The sequence below is a fragment of the Pseudopipra pipra genome, chromosome 25 (genome assembly GCF_036250125.1).
Source record: "Pseudopipra pipra isolate bDixPip1 chromosome 25, bDixPip1.hap1, whole genome shotgun sequence".
NCBI lineage: Eukaryota > Metazoa > Chordata > Aves > Passeriformes > Pipridae > Pseudopipra > Pseudopipra pipra.
In genome coordinates, this window is record NC_087573.1 from 1,901,466 (window position 1) to 1,920,109 (window position 18,644).

Genomic DNA, 18,644 nt, shown 5'->3' on the forward strand with positions numbered 1-18,644 from the left:
CTGAAGAACAGAATCCAGAGGGATTTGTTTTAAGGAGAGAAAAGGAATCTTTTCATTTCTGGCTACTGTAGCACTTTGCTTTATTCCCGCAGGGATGCTCGGCCACCCCTCTGAATCCACACATTCCAGGAGTGCAGGCATTGCTCCCCAACACCCTGGCAGCCCAGGAGAGGTGTTTTCCTCTTCCAGTGGGCACTCCAGGGCCAGGCTTTCCCAAAGTCATGGACTTGTCTATGAAAACTGGGGCTGTTGAGGTGCCCAGGGCTGCCCACGCACCAGGCTCCCACAGCACTGGCTTTTCCAAGGGTGCCTGAGGTCGCTTTAATGAGCAGAAATGTTCCCACTGGGACAGCTTGGAGCCAGGAGGAACATTTTGCAAATCCAGTCAGTTTGTAGCAGTCAGCTTTAGGTACAAAACCAGCTCTGAGAAGCTGCAACCTTTCCTTCCCACTTTTCCATCTGGAGCAGCATTGCCACTTCCAGCTCTCCTTCCTCCTTACCCAAATTACTTTTTTTAGGTGCCTGGAAATGTAACGAAAGGGGTTTTTTCTCTGGATGAAACACAATATTCTGCAACCCTAAGTGATTTTGTTTCTCAGCTCGCTGAAAATACGCAGAACAAATTCATTTTGGTTTGACCCCCCTGGGTGCTCCTGCGCTCTGCAAACCTGCACCTGAACCCAACCACCCTCGGAGAGACCCCCCCAGGATCCCAAGACCATGAGCTGTGTGTCCTGGGTCACAGCCCTGCTGAACCCCAAACCCCTCTGCACGTGGCAGAGCATCCCTGGTTCCTCTGGATTTATTTCCAGGTGGAGGGATGAGAGGGGCAGGGAGGGAAGGGGCGAGGTAATGACCCAGATCTGTCCCTGCACACTCTCACCATGGCTTTGCCACAGAGCCCATTAAGGGAGGGCAAGCTCAGCTGGGGAATCCAGGTAAGTCACTCGCTAACAAGATCCTCCCGGGCCTTTCAGCACATTCCTGGGCACAGATATTTCAGCTCCCACAGCCCCAGCTGTAATTAAGTCTGGGCTGGGAGGCAGGAGACGCTGCAGGAGACTGGGGTGGGGGGAGGAAGTTTGTCTCCATTTGCTGGAGCAGCCACAGGGCTGGTGAGGGATGGCCTGGCTCTGGCAGGGATGGGGGATCAATGGTCTGGTTCAGGCAGGGATGGGGGATCAATGGTCTGGTTCAGGCAGGGATGAGGGGATCAATGGTCTGGTTCAGGCAGGGATGGGGGATCAATGGTTTGGCTCTGGCAGGGATGAGGGGATCAATGGTCTGGTTCAGGCAGGGATGGGGGATCAATGGCCTGGCTCTGGCAGGGATGGGGGGATCAATGGACTGGCTCTGGCAGGGATGGGGGATCAATGGTCTGGTTCAGGCAGGGATTTGGGGACTCCATCTGAGCTGTCCCACACACCCCAGGGGTTGATCCCTGGTGAGGAGGAGGAGGGTGAGGAGAGGAGGGTGAGCACTGCTCCCCTTGGTTCTCCAGCAGCTTGGATTGGGAATGGAGAAAGACCATCTGAAGGGTTCAGTGATCAGAAACAACCAGAGCAGAGGGAACAAAGAGATGGAGGAATGAGAGGGGGAAGGTGAGGGAAGAGCTCTGTGAGGGTGTGGAGTTGCTTGTCCAGAGGTAAAAAGCGAAGGCAGGATGAGCATCACCAGAGTGGCCACCTCAGCTCCCCTGGGAGACTCTTCCAAGGGCTCAAACCTCTCTCAGGTGAGTCCAGTGACTTCAGAGACATCACCCTGACCACAAGCTTGGGGAGAAGAAGAGATCAGCCCATCTCCCACCACCATAAGGGACAGGCTGTGCTGGGGGAAGGGGCCCTGCTAAAGTGCCCTTTCCACCCCCCTACAGAGCAGACCCCAAACCCCCTTTCATGTGACTTCACCATCACATGCACGAGCTCAAACAGCCCCAGCCCCAGCTCTCTCCTGGGACAGGAGCAGGGACAGCTGCCAGTGCTCATCTGGAACTCACACCATGGCTTTGCACTGGGCTCAAAGAGGGTTTAACCCTTTAAGAGGGTTTAACTGTGCCCACCCAGGAGCAGACTGTGACCCCTGTACTTGCCCAGCAGCTGCCCTGACCCCCAGAGCCCCCCTGACTCAACCTGCACACACAACAGAGGGTTCCTGGCAGATATTCCATCCTGTGCAACCCTGTCTGGCTGCACCACTGCTGTGCTTCCCACTGGGAATTGCCCTCTGGATGCACGAGGGAGGCCAGTGGGGCAGGGAGAGGTGGCAGCTGTGGGGCTGAGGGGACCCTCCCCGGGTGTCCCTGCTGATGCTCCCCATTGCAGGCCAGGGAGGATTAGCAAAGCTGGGATGACTGGGATGGAAACAGGGGGGTTGATGGTCTTACCCACGTGGGAGCTGCCATCCTGCACCAGTGTGAGGCACAGGGGGGTTAAGCCTTGCACAGTTTTTCATCCTGGGTTTTGGAGGACCCTGTCTGGGCACTGAGAGGCCAAGCTGGCTCTTGGTTTGACTCTCCCCTGGCTGTGGGGAAGATCCTGAGTGCCAAACCCGGGCTGAGCCTGGAGCACGGGCCGTCCTCTGCAGCTCAGAGCAACAGGCAAGGCAAGGGCACCGTGTGTGGGAAATGTGGGGCTGGGATAGGACACAGCACATGGATCAGCCCCTGGAGAGGGAACATCCCAGGGGCAGGTTGTACAGCTGGAGAGGGGGGTGGGAGCATCATGGATGCATCCTGGGTGTCAGGCCCAAGGTGAGACAGACATGAGAGATTTGTGTTTCGGCTGCTCCCGGCCCTGCTGGTCCCTGTTTCCAGCCATTTATCATGTTCTGCTGACAAGTCATTGCAGGCTCGTGCCTTAATGTGACATCCATTAGCACGAGGAGGAATCCTGCTGGAGAAAAGTGCCTCTTTTCTGCTTTGGAGGCGTTTCCTCCACTGCTCTCACCCCGCTGGGCAGGGCACTGGGGTCCCATTGCTCCCCCACCAAGGCACAGCCACACCTGGAGGGAAAACCAGCCCCATAAACGCAGTGTGGAGGTGTCCCAAGCCTGTACCTGAGCCTGTTCCCCCTGCCTGGAGCCATCCCAGCCCTGGTCCCACCCAGCCCTGCTGCTGAAGGTCTGCCACCACTCCCTGGGGACACACAGACGTCTGCAAAAACCAGGAGGGGACATCGCTTGGGCACCTCTGGGCACCCCCAGCCCGCTCCTTGGAGGGGGGTCTGGAGGCTCTGCCACCTTCCCCTCTCCTCTCTGTCGCTGAAGCTTCTGACAGAGGAAAATTCTCCTCCTCCTTAACGGGCTATCGCAGCCCAGACACGTGAGTGCAGCAGGACTGGCACACACACACACACACAGTGCTGAAATCACTGCACGAGCCACTGCGACCCATTTGAGCTCCCCAGACCCCCCCCCCCCAGCCCTCAGAACCCCCTCACCCTGGTGAGGGTACCCTGGCACTCCTGGAATAACGGCGGGAATCAGACACCGAAATCAAGGCAATTCCTCCCTCCGAGCAAATAATCTCCTTTCCCCTCGCTGACATCACCGCTCAGGTTAACACATGCACCACTTCCCTTATCTTTCTTCGGGATTACCTCATCGGAGAGGACCCGGAGAGCCTCCCTCTCCATGTGTCCAATGCCAGCGCTGCTGTCGGAGCCGCAAGTTTGCAGCCAGGGGAAGGAAGGATTGCTCGGCTGCAGTTCCACGGCACGCCCGGCTCTGCCGAGCACCCCGGCACCTCCTCGCAGGATCCGGGGAGGTTCAGCGAGGCACAGGCACTCCCAAATCCGCTCTTTGCCCTCCAGAAACCCAAATGCACCTCTGCACCAGGCAGAGTTTCTCTTTGCCTGCAGACAGGAGCTGATCCGCGGGTTTTATACCCCCTCCAAACAATGCCAAAGTGTTTGCACACACACCCCCCGGTCCCACAACCTGCCCCCCTCACACGGCTGCCACTGGGGTAAGACAAAAAAAACTTACCATATACAACAAGTTTTACATATCTGATATCATCTATCATTACACAAACACAAATTCATGTACAGGAACACTCATTCCAGCACTGGAATCCAACAGTTAATGAGCTCACGTGTAATTTAGCCGATAAGAACGTTAACATGTGTTGCATGTAATTCTGTGTCAACATAAGTAATGCAAATATACACGAATACACACACACACCCCCTCACAGACCTTCATGTAGGGATGCATTTTGACAACTTGGTGATTATTCTCACTTAAAGCAAAGAGAATTTAAATTTTCCCAGCTAATCCACTACATCCACAGGAACAGAACTACAGCAAGCCAGTGCCACCCCTCAGCTACAACACTGCAAACAGGCTGAAATCTGCACATCCACATGCACCAACGCATTTCCCACCCACGCCACCGAGGGATAAAGGGCTCGGGTTGCTCTGGGATGCTCCTAGAGAGGCATCCCCGGGGCCGCTGCGCAGGTAACGCTCCCGGAGCGCGGGGTGCAGGTGCCTGCGGGTGGTTTGCGTGTGCTCCTCGCCCATCCCATCCCAGCCAGTGCTCCCGCTCACCCTCACACACACAACTCCTCCAGGCAACACTCCAGACAAAGAAAGAGAGAGAGAGAGAAAAAAAAAAAAACCGCCGTCTTACTTTTTTTCCTCCTTTTTTTTTTTTTTTTTTTGGCCTCCCCCTCCTCCTCTCTCTCCTCCTGCAGCCTCAACCGCGGGACTCCGGCGATTCTTTGGTGGAGATTATGAAAAAGCAACTTAAGGAACCGCCGGGCGCTGCTCAGAGCCGAGCGGAGGGAAGGGAGAGAGAGCTTTGCCAGCGGAGAAGAGAAGGAACAAAAGCCCAGCGATGCCAGAGCGGTGCTGAATAGGTGTCTTCCTAATTGTGAGGGGATTGTGTGGCTGTGTGTGGCTGCGGGGCGGGAGGAGGCGGGTGAAGGGGCGATGGGGAGAGGCCTCCCTCCCTCCCACGCCGGCTGGGGACGGCCGCCCGCAACCCCAAGCTGAGGTTGTGCATAAATTATCTCTCCCCACCGGAGCCGCGCACTCCTCTGCATCCCTTCCAGCTTCCCGCATCCCGCTCCCCGGGGCAGGGATGCCGGCTCGCCCCGGCTCGCCTCTCTCCCTCTTTTCTCCCTTCCTGCTTTGTCTCCGGCCCCGTCTCCCAGCCAAGCAGACACAAAAGAGCCTCTGACCTGGGAGGAGAAATCCCCGTTTCCAGCAAGAAAAGAAAAAAACCACAAAACCAAAAAAAAAAAACCCACCCGAGGTCTCCGGTGCGCTCTTTCAGCAGGCAGGGGGATTAAAAATAGCTGGTGGAGCTGGAAATCGGAGGCAGCATTCCTTCCCTAATGAGTGTAATTAGCGGAGTGGGGATGCGAGCGTGTTTCCCTGGCTGTTCCCTGCGTCTCTGCCTGTCTCCCAGCGCCAGCCTGCCTGTGCTCTTCCACAGGCTTTTGGGAAACGCTTTCCCGCTTCCAGGAGCAGCCGGGGCAGGAGCTGTCCTTGGGAGCAGCTCTCGACATGCACTTCAGCCGCCTTAAGCTCTCCCTCCACCTCTGTCTCAAACTAGAGGGGTTCAGACAGGATTAAATCCCAAACACACATCCCGAGTCCTCCGGGGCTTGGCAAAGTAAAGACAAGTCGGATTTGGGACCTTTTTTTTTTTTTCTTCTTTTCCTCCGCAGCTCATTGCTATCCATCCACTTGAGCTCTCCTAAATCCCGAGCTGTCAGTGTAACAACGGGTGATTCAGTGGGGATTTAGCCGGGCTTGGGCGCCAGATCCTCCTCCCGTGGCAGCGCCCGACCCGGCAGGAGCACGGCATTACCTCACCTTCCACCGGGCTGCTCCCCGTGGGGACACAGGAGGTCCTTTTTGGGGGGACAAGGACCCTCCCTGCTCTTTGCCCTGTGGGCAGCCCCCTAAACGACCCCTTAAATCCGATTCTAACTGTTAATTTTGGCCGCGGCGATCGAGGTGAGACCTGTGACGGGAGGAGTTGGGAGCAGGGTCCATCCTGCACATCCTTCCCCTGAGCAGTGATGGGGCTGCAGATGAGGGCAACACCCTGGGAGGTGTGTTGGGCAGCTCCTTAACTGCTGGGCCTAATGAGCTGCTTGGCTGGGTTGTCCACACCGGGAGGGTTTGGATGGGGTGATATGTTGGATCTGGAGCAGGCCAGGAGCGGTCAGGGGGGGCTGTGCTGCCCCTCAGCATCTGCTCCAGCTCTGACATTGTGCTCACTTGGGCTTCTTTTTTTTTTTAATTGTCTTGATGTCCCTCATTTGCATAATCCCCAGAATGCAGCGCAGCAGGACTTTTGCTCTGAGCTAATAAATAGATGACAAAAATAAATGTGTCATGTAAGATTTGCTTCCGTTTTCTTGCCTTTGTGAGTGAGCTCCCACCAAGGGATGGTGCTCGGGGGGTTGAGCTCCCAGGAACTGTCAGCCCGGCCTGCCACGGGCCACAGCTTTGCCAGATGTTTGGCTGGAGTTGTCTGCTGGGAGCAGGAGGAAAAGGTGGCTGTGGAACACGTGGATGTGCTCCCGGCAACCTGGACCCTCCAAAGCTCTTCCCCAAAATGACCCCACTACAAAAATGCCACCCAGGCCACCAAAAAGTTCATTGTTGTGTTCATGCCTTGTTTGCCTCCAGCGACAGGCAGGTGTTTGGGGTGCCTTATTTTTAAAGTATTTAATTCAAAATCACTGAGCACTGTGGTTTCCCCTCCTCCCTAACGCCCTGACCAGCTCTCCTCTCCTGGTGGAGTTGTACTACTTAGGAAATTAGTTTCCTGAGTTGGGAAAAAGAGTAATTGCCCTGCCATGAATATCCAAGTGGACTCATGAGGCTGAAAAGGTGCCATGTGTTTGCTACAGAATTATTCCCCCTTGGTTTTACAAGAATTTATTCATCCCCTCGTAGAACTTGGCTGGAATGCCAGAGATCCCACCCAAAAACAGCCTTAAGAGGCTCTGAGTTTTAACATGTGGGCTGTGGTTGTCACTGGCTCTCTGCATCCCTGGAAATCTTTGCTCCAGGACTGGGTGTTTTCCCAGGATGGATGCTCAGCTGGAAGTGAGGGAGGGCATTGGGGCAGACCTGGAATGCCAGGTCTGTGAAGTGCTGGGGTTTGGATCTGACAGAGGACAGCAGTGAGACTCAGCAGACTCCTGAAGCAGGGATGGCTCCTTTGCAGAGGTGCTGGCGGCTCTGGAGACCACACCTCGTGCATTCCAGCAGTTGGTACTTCTCTTTCTTCCCACAGCCCCGTGATTCTGGAGGATTCTCAGCTCTGATAGAAAAGCACTGTAGCATTTCCAGCTGTGCTGTTTGTTGAGAAGAGCCTGAAAACATGAAACCCGAAGGGTAAAGGCTACGAGAAGAAATACAGACCCGGGAATTGGTGAGCTTGGGGTTTTTTTTCTTTTAAACCCCTGTCCAATTTTAAATCACTTTTATGACTGTACATAAGTGCCCTGTGCCATGTGAGTGCTGGAGCCTGGTGTCACAGCAGAGAGGTGGATTCATCACTGCTGGTCAGGCTGCACTTTCCCAAGTGCTCAGGTCAGGCTGTGGAAGGAGCTCATCAACCTCACTTGGCACTGAACAGGTCCAGAGATGAGGCTCTGGGCTCAGGAACTGGGCTCACCAGTGGGAGATCTGCCCGTGTGTGGGAGGTGGGATGTGTTTGCAGCAGGCTGGGCTGGCAGCTGGGGTGCCCAGGGCTGCCTCAGTTCCGAGGAGGAGACGCACGTGCAGGCGGACACTGGTGGGGGAAGCAAAGGAAGAACAGGAGACACGGAGCAAAGGCGGAGGAGGAGGGAGAGGTGAGCTGTGGAGCGAGGCTGGATCGGGACTCTGGCTGTGGTGAGGCCCGGTGGGAGAGCTTTCCACCACGGGAAAAGGAATTCCACCCGCAACAAGCCCTCTCCCAGCTCATCCCAGCAGCAAGGTCTGCACCCCTGATGGTCTGGGCCAGGCTCAGCTGCTCCCCAGCCTGAGCACCAGATCCATGTGGTGGGATGAGACAGTGCAGTGCTGGGACACGGGAAGGCAGAGAACCACGAGGATGGAAAGCAGAGAAAACCAGCAGGAGCAGTGGAAATGAGCTGAGGTACAGGAGGACTGTGGCACATCCCTCCAGGATGCAGAAAATAATTTTCCCTTTCCCCAAAGCACCAGTGAGGGAGGATGGGATCATCCATCTTCATTACATCAGCAGAATAGGCTCTGTCAGGTTACACTGGAAAACCAATCAATATTCCCTGTGGCCTCGCTGGCCACAGTTCCCACCACTCCAGGAGCAGCCACGGGACCAGGGCACACGAGCTTGGGTGCTCAGGCTCTGCTCCCTGGGCAACACCATCCCCATGGGATTGGGGGGGACACAGAGACACCCAATTATTGCCACACACTGTCCACACACTCCTGATCCTTTAAACGAGGTCACACTCTTCCTCATCCAGCTCCTCAGGTGTTTTTGCTTTTCCGTCGCCATAAAATCCTGACACCCGGCCCTGGATTTTCTGTAGGCAACAGAACAAACCTCCTGCAACAAAACCCCCTGGCAGCACATCTGATCAGGGAGCAAAACTCACCCGGGAAAGATTTATTTTCCCAGTTGCCATCACACAACTCCGCTTGGGTGGCAAACCCAACTCACACACGGAGCTCGGACACAGAGCAGGGCACTGCCCTCCCCCCCAGGGATCAGCCCTGCCCAGGGGGCATCTCCTGGAGATGGGCCCATTCCTGCAGTCTGTGAGAAGACCCCTGGAATGGGAGACCCTCAGGGCAGACAAGACCCTGACCACCACGTGGGTCCTTGGATTTTCCCACCGCATGTGTCTGTGGGACCCCCCACAACTGGGGGTTCTCCACTGGAGGTAATTGCCCAGCATCAAGCAGCCCACACACCTGGCCTGGCCTCTCTATGCCCACCTTACAGACCCTTCCTGGGGCAGGAATGGGGGGCTGGAGAGCTCCTCCCTGCCCTGGGGAGCTTCACTCCCTCCGTTTCCAAGGCAGCTCTCAGAGCAGTCGCTCCCGCCTCGTGCCCGGGCTCCTGCTGCAACAAAAGTCTCTCCCAAGGCAAGACAAGCCCCATCCATCTTGCTCCCAACACGGCCACACGACTAAAAATAAGCCAATAAAGCAGCAATCACCTTGGAGCAGCAGCAGCAGCAGCTCTATTACAGCAGAGGAGCCGTGGCAGCTGCGCCCCAACCCCCGGCACGGAGCCAGGACCCCAGGACCCCCCCCTGCCCTGATTTCCCCCCTGCCACAGTGGGGTGGTGGTGGGAGCAGCCTGGCAGCACCTGCTGCTGCCCCACAGCCCTGGCTCTGCCTCGCTGGGCTTCTCCTGGCTGCCCCATGGCACCTCTGGGGATGGCTCCGAGCCCCTGGCACCAATCCTGGGGAGCAGGAGAGGGGCTTTGGACAGAGATGGGCTGAGAGGGCTGGGGCTGTTCAGCCTGGAGAAGAGAAGGTTGTGTGGAGGCCTCACAGCACCTGAAGGGGCTGTAAAAAAGCTGGGGAGGGTCTGTTCCTCAGGAACTGGAGTGGCAGGACAAAGAGTAAGGGGTTCAAACTGACAGAGGGGAAATTTAGGTTAGATATAGGGAAGGAATTCTTCCCTGGGAGGGTGGGAGGCCCTGGCACAGGTTGCCCAGAGAAACTGTGGCTGCCTCATCCCTGGAAGTGTCCAAGGCCAGGTTGGAGCAACCTGGGCTAGTGGGAGATGTCCCTGCCCATGGCAGGAGGTGGAATGGGGTGATCTTTAAAGTCCCTTCCAACCCAAACCATTCTGTGATTATTGCAGAGTTTGGGTGACCCCCCAGCACCCCTTTCTGCAGAGAGCTGTGAATAAATCAAACACCTCAACCCCGTGTGTGGATCAGCTTCTTGCACACTGGGTGAAAGAACCCAGATTTGGGACAACACCCCCTCCCTTCCTTTCCGTGAGCCTTTAATGATCTGTTAAGAGTTTTGCTCCTCTCCGCTGTTCCCGCAGCTCTCCCCACCCGGATTGCAGGTCCAGGGACCCAGTTGCTGGAGGTTTTTTGTGTCCCTCTCCCCCCGCAGCTGCCGGCCCCGGGGCAGCTCCAGCCCCATGTGATGCGCTGGGTGTTTGCATCTGTTTCCGTTGCAAGCGCTCATTTGTCATGTAGATCTCTTGGCATTTTTTTAAAGGGTAGATTAATTTAGGGGAGCTCTCGGATCCAATTTCCCCCGGCAATGGCTCTATTAGGCTGTGCACAGCAGATACAGGCTCCCGTCCTCCTGCTGCTACTGATGGAATTTGATTCCGCGCTGCCAAATCTGCAGGGCTGCAAACACATTCCCACTCCTGATTAATGTGAGTAATTTCTGCTTGAAAGAAGGTTGAAATGAGCAGCCGAGGGGAAGCGAACGGTGAGGGTTCCCCCCAATCCCCCCCTCCCCCGGCGCTCGCTGCTGTTTGCATTTCCCAGCTCGGGAATGGGCGAGCAGATAAACAGACTCGCTGGCCCCGTTTCAGCGCGGCAGAAGGTGCGGGAGGAGGGGGGGGACACCACGGTGGGACCCTGCGGGGGTGGGCGGAGGGACGAGCCGGGGGACCCCCCGTCCCCGGGCCGGGAGGGGAAGGGACCCCCGGCCCCGCGATGCCCGGGCCGGTTTGGGGGGGGGGGGGGGGGAGCGGGGTGGCGGCATCGGGGGGTGGGACACGAACAGAGTGAACGGGAGGGACACGGGAGGGACACGCGGGGGGCGCAAGGGGGGTACATGTGGCTTAAAAGGAGGATACACGGGGGGACAGGCGGGGGACACGCAGGGATTCACCAGGGGGGTACTTGGGGGTACACAGGGACACCCGGGGGGTGACACGTGGGGTCCACGCCGGGCTCACCGGGTGTGCACAGGAGGGGACACGCTGGGGGACGTGGCGGGCACGGGGGGGGCTTCACTGCGGGGAGGTGGCTGGTGAATGGAAATTTGAGGGAAAAGGAGGGTCCCGCCTGGGGGTCCGTGGGGAGAGCCCCCCCCCAGCCCGGCTGTCCCGTCCCTGTGTGCTGCCAGCCAGGGCTCACCTCCGTGCCCCCAGCCTGGCGCCCGGAGTGACGCTGGGAGCGGGGTCACTCCGAGGGTCTCTCCATCCCCGTCCTTCCCTCCTTCCCCACCCACGGCTCTCCAAGTCTCCAAGGGACTCCCTGTTTCCCTGCCGAGCACCCACACTGTGATTCCCTCAGCCCCGTCCCCCGGGCTGCTGTGGGAGCCGAGATGCCTGCACGGCTCTCCGAGTGGTTTTGGAGAGGCAGAACCAGTTGCCCCGCGGGGACACAGTAAGTACCCCCCGCCTCAGCATCCCTGTCCTGCCCCACATCAGGGTCTTTGGAGGACCAGGAGTAACGGGAGCCCCATCCCCTGTGTCCTCTCCCTCAGGAGCAGCGCTGGCTTTGCCTCTCCTTTTCAATTTATTTTTATAAGGAAGGAGAGAGAGAGAAAGAGAGAGAGAGAGAGAGAGAGTCACATCCTAATCTGGCAAAATGTCAGGGAGTGATTCAGAGAAGAGGCGAGCACAGAGAAGAGCAGAGAGAGGCAGCCCACACAGGAGACTTGTTTCTGATTTCCAAATGTCAGCATGTCCTTTAATTAAATGCTGATTAACAGGGGACGTGCTCCCTTGTGCCGGAGCCGGGGCTGCGAACGCCGGCTCCACAGAGAGCCCTGCGGCCGCTCCCGCCCCCGGGATGAGCCGGGCAGGCGGGAGAGCCGCGGGAGCCGAGCCAGGAGCAGCCTCATCCCGTGCTTTGCACCACGCCGAGGGCACCCAAAGGCGCCGGTTCAGCTGCTGCTGAAGCCTCTTGCGCCCAGGTCCCCGTTCCTGTCGCAGCCTCCGAGCTGGGATCGCACCCGAGCTTTTCGTCTCCGTGTGGAAGTTGCGCCGGATCTAATGGAGTGAATCTGGATGCAAACCCCCATGTGGATGCTCTTACTTTAGTTCGAGCAGCTCTTTTCCTCCTCGGCTCTGCCTGCTCTCTGCACACTTAAGCCAAGCTGCAGAAATGCTCTTGGATTTGGGATCTCCGCAAACAACTTGTGTGGGGTGTCCCCAAGCGCTGTCAGTCACAATGCTCCTCTTTGTCCTCGAGCTGCCTTGGCTTTGAAGTCAGTGGGAGGGTTATCCTTGAGGGGAAGGAGGGCTGGGCTGTGCTCTGGGCTGTGTAGGCCCTGGGGGGGGGGTGGCAAACCCTCTCTGACCCTGGAAGTGAAGAGCAGCTCCCTAAAGAAACAGCCCCCAAGCCCCAGGGCCGACAAAGGTGGGATTTGGGATGGACCAGGTGAGTTTGGGCAGCACTGTGCCCCACTGTGTGTACCCACAGCCACTCCTGGCTGCTTTGCACAGGCCCTTGCTAAGTGTGGGCCCTCCTGGTGAACTCTGTGCCCTGGGATGGGTGGTTCCCTTAGCCCAGTTCTAATCAGCCCTTCAGGATGGTTCAGGCTGGTTTGGGGCAGCCCCACACAGGAGCAGTGGGTTTATGAGGTGACAGGGGAACACTCTGCTCTGCCCTGAACACATCTGGCTGACCATAAAAGTGTTCCCGAGAGTCCAAGAGCTCTCCAGACTGCACAGAAACTTTTACCTTGGGCAGCCTCCCTCAGAGATCTGTGTCACCCTGTGACAGAGCCAGCCCTGTGAGCAAAGCCACGGGGGTGACAGGGCTGAAGTCACACGCCAGACATCCCTAAACCTGAAATAGTCTATAATTAAAAACAAGCTTTGCAGAGAGGAAAAGCTTTGAGAGGAAAAGCTTTCCATGCTTATGCTCCCATCCCCACATCCCTCCCAGCACCTGCAGAAAGCCTTTTCTCTTTTTCGGTGTCACCTCCAGAGCTGTGGCCTTGGGTGACCAGTGGCTCTGGGTATCCCATCTCCCTGTTCCCTGTGCAGCTCCCAGTGGCTCTGGGTGTCCCATCTCCCTGTTCCCAGTGCCATGTGCAGCTCCCAGAGGCTCTGGGTGTCCCATCTCCCTGTTCCCAGTGCCATGTGCAGCTCCCAGAGGCTCTGGGTGCCCCGTCTCCCCGTGCCCTGTCAATGTGCAGCTCACAGCAACAAGTGTTCCCTCTCCAGAGTCCCACAGCGACGCTGCCTATTCCCAAGCGCCACCTGATGGCATCACCGCCAGGAAGGATTTGTTCGACAGTGTTTATACCGGCACAGACGCAAGAATCACCTCCGACAGCAGGGAGGGTGGAAATGAGAAACGGGGCAGCTGAAAGAAGCCCTGGCTCAGGACCCTGCCCTGTGTCCATCCCCGGGATGGGGCAGAGCAAAGCCGAGCTCAGGGGATGCACACCACGGCTCCCCTCTTCTTCTCAAGCCCATCAAAGTTCTTCCAAGCTACTCAGGAGGCAGGGAGATCCTGCTAGCTCTGGCTGGAGGATCCCCACAACTCCCCCCTTTTTAATTCTCCTGGATGTGCCTGAGAAAACAGCTCTGTGTTTACAAACGTGAGAAGGAATCGCACAGAAATCCCGGGAGCAGCAAGTCCCGACACCTCCCACACGGCAACGCGAGAGAAGCCACTTTCCTCTGCCACCAGACGAGGGGCTTTGTCACACCAGTGTCACCCCCACCTCCCTCTGCCTCCCCAGAGATGCCACCCAGACGTGGGGGGGGGACCCTCTGTCTGCAACAGCCACGCAAAGGTCGGACACACTCCAGCCAAAGGAGAGGGTCTCCCCCGAATCAGCAAACACAACCAGGGCTCACACAACCAGCAACAGTGCCTGGAAGAGACATCCTTGGGCCAGGCCTCCCCCTCCTCTCTCCCCAGACCAGTTCAGGGCAGGGGACATGGGTGAGATTAACGCAGGGCTGGGTCAGGGTCGCTTTTGAGCACAAAGCCCTTGGAGGGGGGAGCTTAACTCTGCCACGGCCCTGCTCCACCGCTCCCCCTGCCCTCCCCTCCCTCCGCCGGGAGCGCCGGGCTCTGACACTTGTCAGGGAAAAGCGGCCGTTCGGGAGAGCCCCCGGCTGCCTCCCGGGAGCCGGGCAGGGCCGTGCCGGCTCCCCAGGGATGGTTCTTGCCAGCCGGGATCCCCGCTCAGCCTCTGGCACGAGCCAACCCGCCCGTGCCCCGACTCCCGAGCCCACCCACCCCGCGGGGACCACCCTGTCCCCGGGTCCAGCTTAAACCTCCGCTCCCGGTTTTAGCGGGGAGCGCCAGGATCCCCCAAGGCGGAGGCACCGGGATGGAGAGGCTGCGGCGAAGCGTTTGTGCTGGGAGGGATGGGGAGAGGACGCAGGGGGAGGGGAGGTGGCGGTGGTGGGAACGGGGCGGGGGGGGGGATGAATCATTTCGAGCGAGCCAGATTTCCATATTCCCCCTGCTGGAAAATTAAAGTCTGCTCCGAGTTTGCATCCCAAATGTGATTGCTTTCGGATCCCTGCCTTGGAAAGCACGTACCTCTCTCAGCAGCCGGCCCTGCCGGGATCAGTGTCCATGCTGTCTACCTGTCAGCAGGCTCTTCCTTCTGTTCACGCTGAGCATCATATTTGCTTTGAACACCGAGGTAGTTAAAAGCTGCAACTTAAGGACTCGGGGAGGGGGGTGGAGGTGGACGGACTCACTGAGCATGAAAAGCAGCCATTGGCTCTGCCTCGCCGGCTGCTCTGCCACTGGGCCGGGCTGAACATGTGTCATCCTTCCCCTCGGCTCCCCTCATTTCCCCGCCGCTGTCCTTGCCCGGGAGGGCGGGGGCAGGAGGTGCCGGACCCCCCTCCCTTCCCTCCCTCCCTCCCTCCCGGCCCGGAGCGCACCCGCCCCGGGCAGATGCGGACGCCGCTCCCGACGCTCCGCTCCCTCCCCGGGGCCGCGCGGCATATGGTGCCTGATTTTTTAATTTCCTCGGGACGGCGGCTCGTATGGCGACTGGCAGGTTTCTCACCGCCTTTTGATTAACCCCCGGTAGGTCCCGACGTGCCAACTGGCCGTATGGGCTGAACAAAAGCGCTTCCCGATCCCGCCGCTCCCGACTTCCTTCTCATTAACGGGGAGCGATCTTCGCTTGAGCCCCGGCCAGGAGAGCAGGGGCCGTGTCCTGCCTGCCTTTAAAGATGCCTCTCCCCGCGTTGTGTTCCCGGGAAAAGGAAGCCGGCTGTAAGCCTTCTTCAAACCCTGCCTACCTGTTACCTGTCGGCCCCGTGCAGGATCGATCTTGCCCGGTGAAAGCTGATTGTCTAAAGCGGTGGCAGCGGGAGAATCCAGCGTTTGTGCGGGGCTGCTCTCCCAGGCTCTCTGCAAACACCGCTGGAGCCGCCGAGTTTCACTCAAGTCCCGCTGGGAAAGCTCCCCCTGCAACCAAAAACACTTTTCTTGCAAAATTTGAGGTCCTTTATAACAGGAGAAATGAGTCCAGCCCTGTGTGATTACAAGGAGCCACGCTGTGTCTCTTGGGTACCACCATTTCCAAGCACACGTATTGTGCTTTGCAGGTTTGCTCACTCTGCTGCATTAATTCCCGATTGCTCCCGGGAATGGCTTTCACTCCACAGCCTGTTCAAGCTGAGGCTGGGTCAGGGATTGTGTGAGCACAAATGGGACACGAGCAGCCTGGTTGTGTCTTCTGAAAGGTTTCTGCCGGGTGTGGTGTTGGCTGTGACAGCAGGGATGTCACTTCTGTGCAGAGTCTCCACAGGATCAGGGATGGGGAGCCCCTTTCCTGGCTGTGGGGAAATCTGCCACCAGCTGCCACCTCAGTGAGGGTGTGAGGGCACTTCCCATCTCTGATCCCACTCTGCCACCCCACTGCAGCACTGCCATGGCACTCTGCTCCTCTCCCTGGCATCAGAGGGAACAATCCCGGTGTGCTTTGCACAAATGGATTTGCCATCTTCGTGGACTTTGTTTTTTAATGAAAGCAAAAACTACTAAAAACATCATCACTTTACACCACCACTGTTACAAAACTAAGCTCAGCAAACACCCACTCACCTCTGTTTGGGCAGGGGAGATCCTTAGGATGGCAGAGAATTCCTTCTATGTGTTTTATTCCTCAGTAGACCCCGAGGCTGCAAGAGCATCCCATTCTCTGTGTGGGAACTGAGGACTTTGCCATTTCTTTGATGCACAGGAGGAAGATTTCGGCAGCACCTCTGGACCTGGGGCACTGCTGGCTGGAGTTAAACACCTTGGTGACCTGGCAAAGCCCCAGGAACTTGGAGAACAAACAGGGATTTCTGGTGCTGCTGCCCAGGGGCAGGTCACCCCAGCATGTGGATGAGCAGGGTGGTGAGTTCCTGCAAGGCTGGAGTGTGTGTTTGGGGGGGAAACGTGATGCTCACAGGATCAGGGATGTGGTCAGGCTGTGTTTGCTGCTGGACAGGCACAGGTGAGCAGAACATCCCTTCCTGCAGGGGGTTCACAGCCTTGCAAGCTGCAGGACAGCTCGGCTGCAGTTAATGTTGAGAAAACTGTTTTAAAAGAGGGGTTACATCCTCTAAAATACACATTCTGAGCTGGATTTCTACAGCACTTGCTGAGCTCCACAGAGGGCAGAAAGGAGGGACAGTTAATCCATCCTTGGGGATGTTTCAGCTGCCCTAAATCCCAGTGTTCTCACAAAGGCCCACCTGGTTCCTGTAGCAGCATGTGGGGAAAGAAAGCTCTGCCAGGTTTTTAAGTGGTTTCTCCAAAATCCACCTGCCAGCAGGGGCAGGAGGCTGTTTGTGGAGAAACGAGATGTCGCCTGAGAATTGCAAGAGAGGGATCATTTGTCTCAGAAACGTTTAATGTGAAGTGTAACAGTTGTGGCCTGGGAGAAAACTGCGGGTGTTTCATCCTGATCCTGCACAAACCCCAGCCAGAACAGCTTTAATGGCTTTAAGCTGAAGGAAGGGAGGTTTAGGTGAGATATTGGGAAGGAATTCTTCCCTGGGAGCGTGGGGAGACCCTGGCACAGGTTGCCCAGAGAAGCTGTGGCTGCCCCATCCCTGGAAGTGTCCAAGGCCAGGTTGGAGCAACCTGGGACAGTGGAACCATGACAGGGGGTGGCACTGGGTGGTCTCCAAGGTCTCTTCCAACCCAAACTACCTGAGGATTCTGTGATTCTATGAAAACCTCTATGTCCTAGCAGGAGATCTGTGTGAAAGCTGATGGTTTTTTCCCGGAGAACTGGAGATCAGGGATCTCCCAGGGTGCAGCAGAAGTGCCTTTCCCAGCGTTTCAGACTGTGCTGGTGGCAGAAGCGGGACAGGGACCCCCCCAGGGCTGTGATCCCCCTCCCTGCAGCATTTCCCAGCCAGGGGAGGCTGCCTGGTGCAGTGACAAGGTGCCTGGTGCTTCCCACCGTGCACTCAAGGCCGTTCCACTCCTTCCCCACCCCACCTGCCTGCACAGGCAGCGTTTGGAGGGGACCCAGGAGTGGCGGTGCTGTCCCCCGGCAGAGCTGGTTCGGCAGCTCCGGCCCCCGGGGCTGAGCTCTGCAGGCGCTCGTGTGAGCACACGCGGGCTGGGAGCACTGGGAGGACTGGGTTTGAACAGACCACGGGGTGCTTTAACTCCTCCTCAGCCCCGGGGACAGCCCGTGCTTATCCCCCGGGATGCGCCCGTGCCCGTCCCTGGATGCGGCAGCGCCCGGGCAGTGCCAGGGCTGAGCAGAGGGACGCCCCAGGCACCAGAGCGAGCAGAGAGGGCAGCACGGCCCGGGTTCTGCGTCTCTCCGGGTTCCAGGGGAGCAGCCCGGCGTTTCCCAGGCAGTCGTTTCTCCAGAGGACCACGAGGTGGAAGCATTTTCCAAAAACTCCCGCGATCGCCTCGGAACCCTGGGACAGCCTGCCTGTGCCTGGAGCAGGGGGACAGGACAGCCAAGGAGCTGAGGGCTGGAGAAAAGAGCCGGGAAGGGATCAAAGAGGGACACGGGGCACAAGGGGAAAAGCCCCTTCTCCAGGAAAAGGCTCCTGCAATTATCCATGATGTTGATTGCCCCTACCCAGGGAAAAATGCCTTGTATCCTGCTCCCCAGAGCAGGACTGCAGGAGCACAGCCTGCCCAGGGTCATGCTCTGGGCCCCCCGGGCCTGCTCCATGCAGGGGGGCTGCCTGGTGTCACTTGTGTCACTTCTGGACCCCAGATGATGTGCCCAAACATCCCAGAGAGACCATAAACCCCTGGAATATCCTGCATTGGAAAGAGCCCACAAGGATCATCAAGTCCAACTCCTGGACACCCCAAAATCCCCCCCTGTCCCTGAGAGCATTGTCCAAACCCTCCTGGAGCTCTGGCAGCCTTGGGGCCGTGCCCACTGCCCTGGGGAGCCTGGTCAGTGCCCAAACAGCCTCTGGGGGAAGGACCTCATCCTGAGATCCAACCTGAACCTGCCCTGGCACAGCTCCAAATGACTGGGCTCCTCTTTTTCCTCCTCTAAACAGAACTCCTGGACACCTGGATTATGTGCAGCCCTTCACAGGTGGCCCAACCCAGATGTCCAGGTGCCTGTCCTGGACCATGTCCTGCTCACAGCCAGCCAGACCAACCACAGCCCTGGTCTGTGAGCCTGGCAGGACCTGCCTGTGCCTGCCTGGGAGCACCTGTGCTTCCTGTGGGCTGGGCAGTGCCAGGTGACAGCCAGGAGCAGGGTTTGCCCCTTGGCACAGGCTCAGC

General features: G+C 57.9%; 2 protein-coding genes across 5 annotated transcripts in view; one reads left to right on the top strand and one right to left on the bottom strand.

Annotated features, from left to right (window-relative positions):
- Window positions 1–14,789, bottom strand: part of BLACAT1 (BLACAT1 overlapping LEMD1 locus) — a 32,904-nt gene extending 18,115 nt beyond the window's left edge. Inside the window, exons 1-2 of one of the 4 annotated variants that reach the window (XR_010425122.1) lie at window positions 14,451–14,789; window positions 11,278–12,731 (exon numbers count right to left, since the gene is read on the bottom strand). Coding sequence is in view for 1 of the 4 variants with exons in the window: in XM_064635538.1 (XP_064491608.1) it covers window positions 3,597–3,601 (5 nt within the window). In the remaining 3 variants the exon portion in view is untranslated. Of the gene's footprint in view, window positions 1–3,596; window positions 3,837–4,633; window positions 5,151–11,277; window positions 12,732–14,450 lie in introns of those variants that run through there. The other 3 variants (XM_064635541.1, XM_064635540.1, XM_064635538.1) reach the window with 3 other exon arrangements.
- The window catches only part of CDK18 (cyclin dependent kinase 18), a 51,850-nt gene continuing 44,385 nt past the window's right edge, over window positions 11,180–18,644 (top strand). The window contains exons 1-2 of the mRNA XM_064635533.1: window positions 11,180–11,321; window positions 16,117–16,274. Of these exons, the coding sequence (XP_064491603.1) occupies window positions 11,260–11,321; window positions 16,117–16,274 (220 nt within the window). The 5' untranslated portion in view covers window positions 11,180–11,259. The remainder of the gene's footprint in view (window positions 11,322–16,116; window positions 16,275–18,644) is intronic.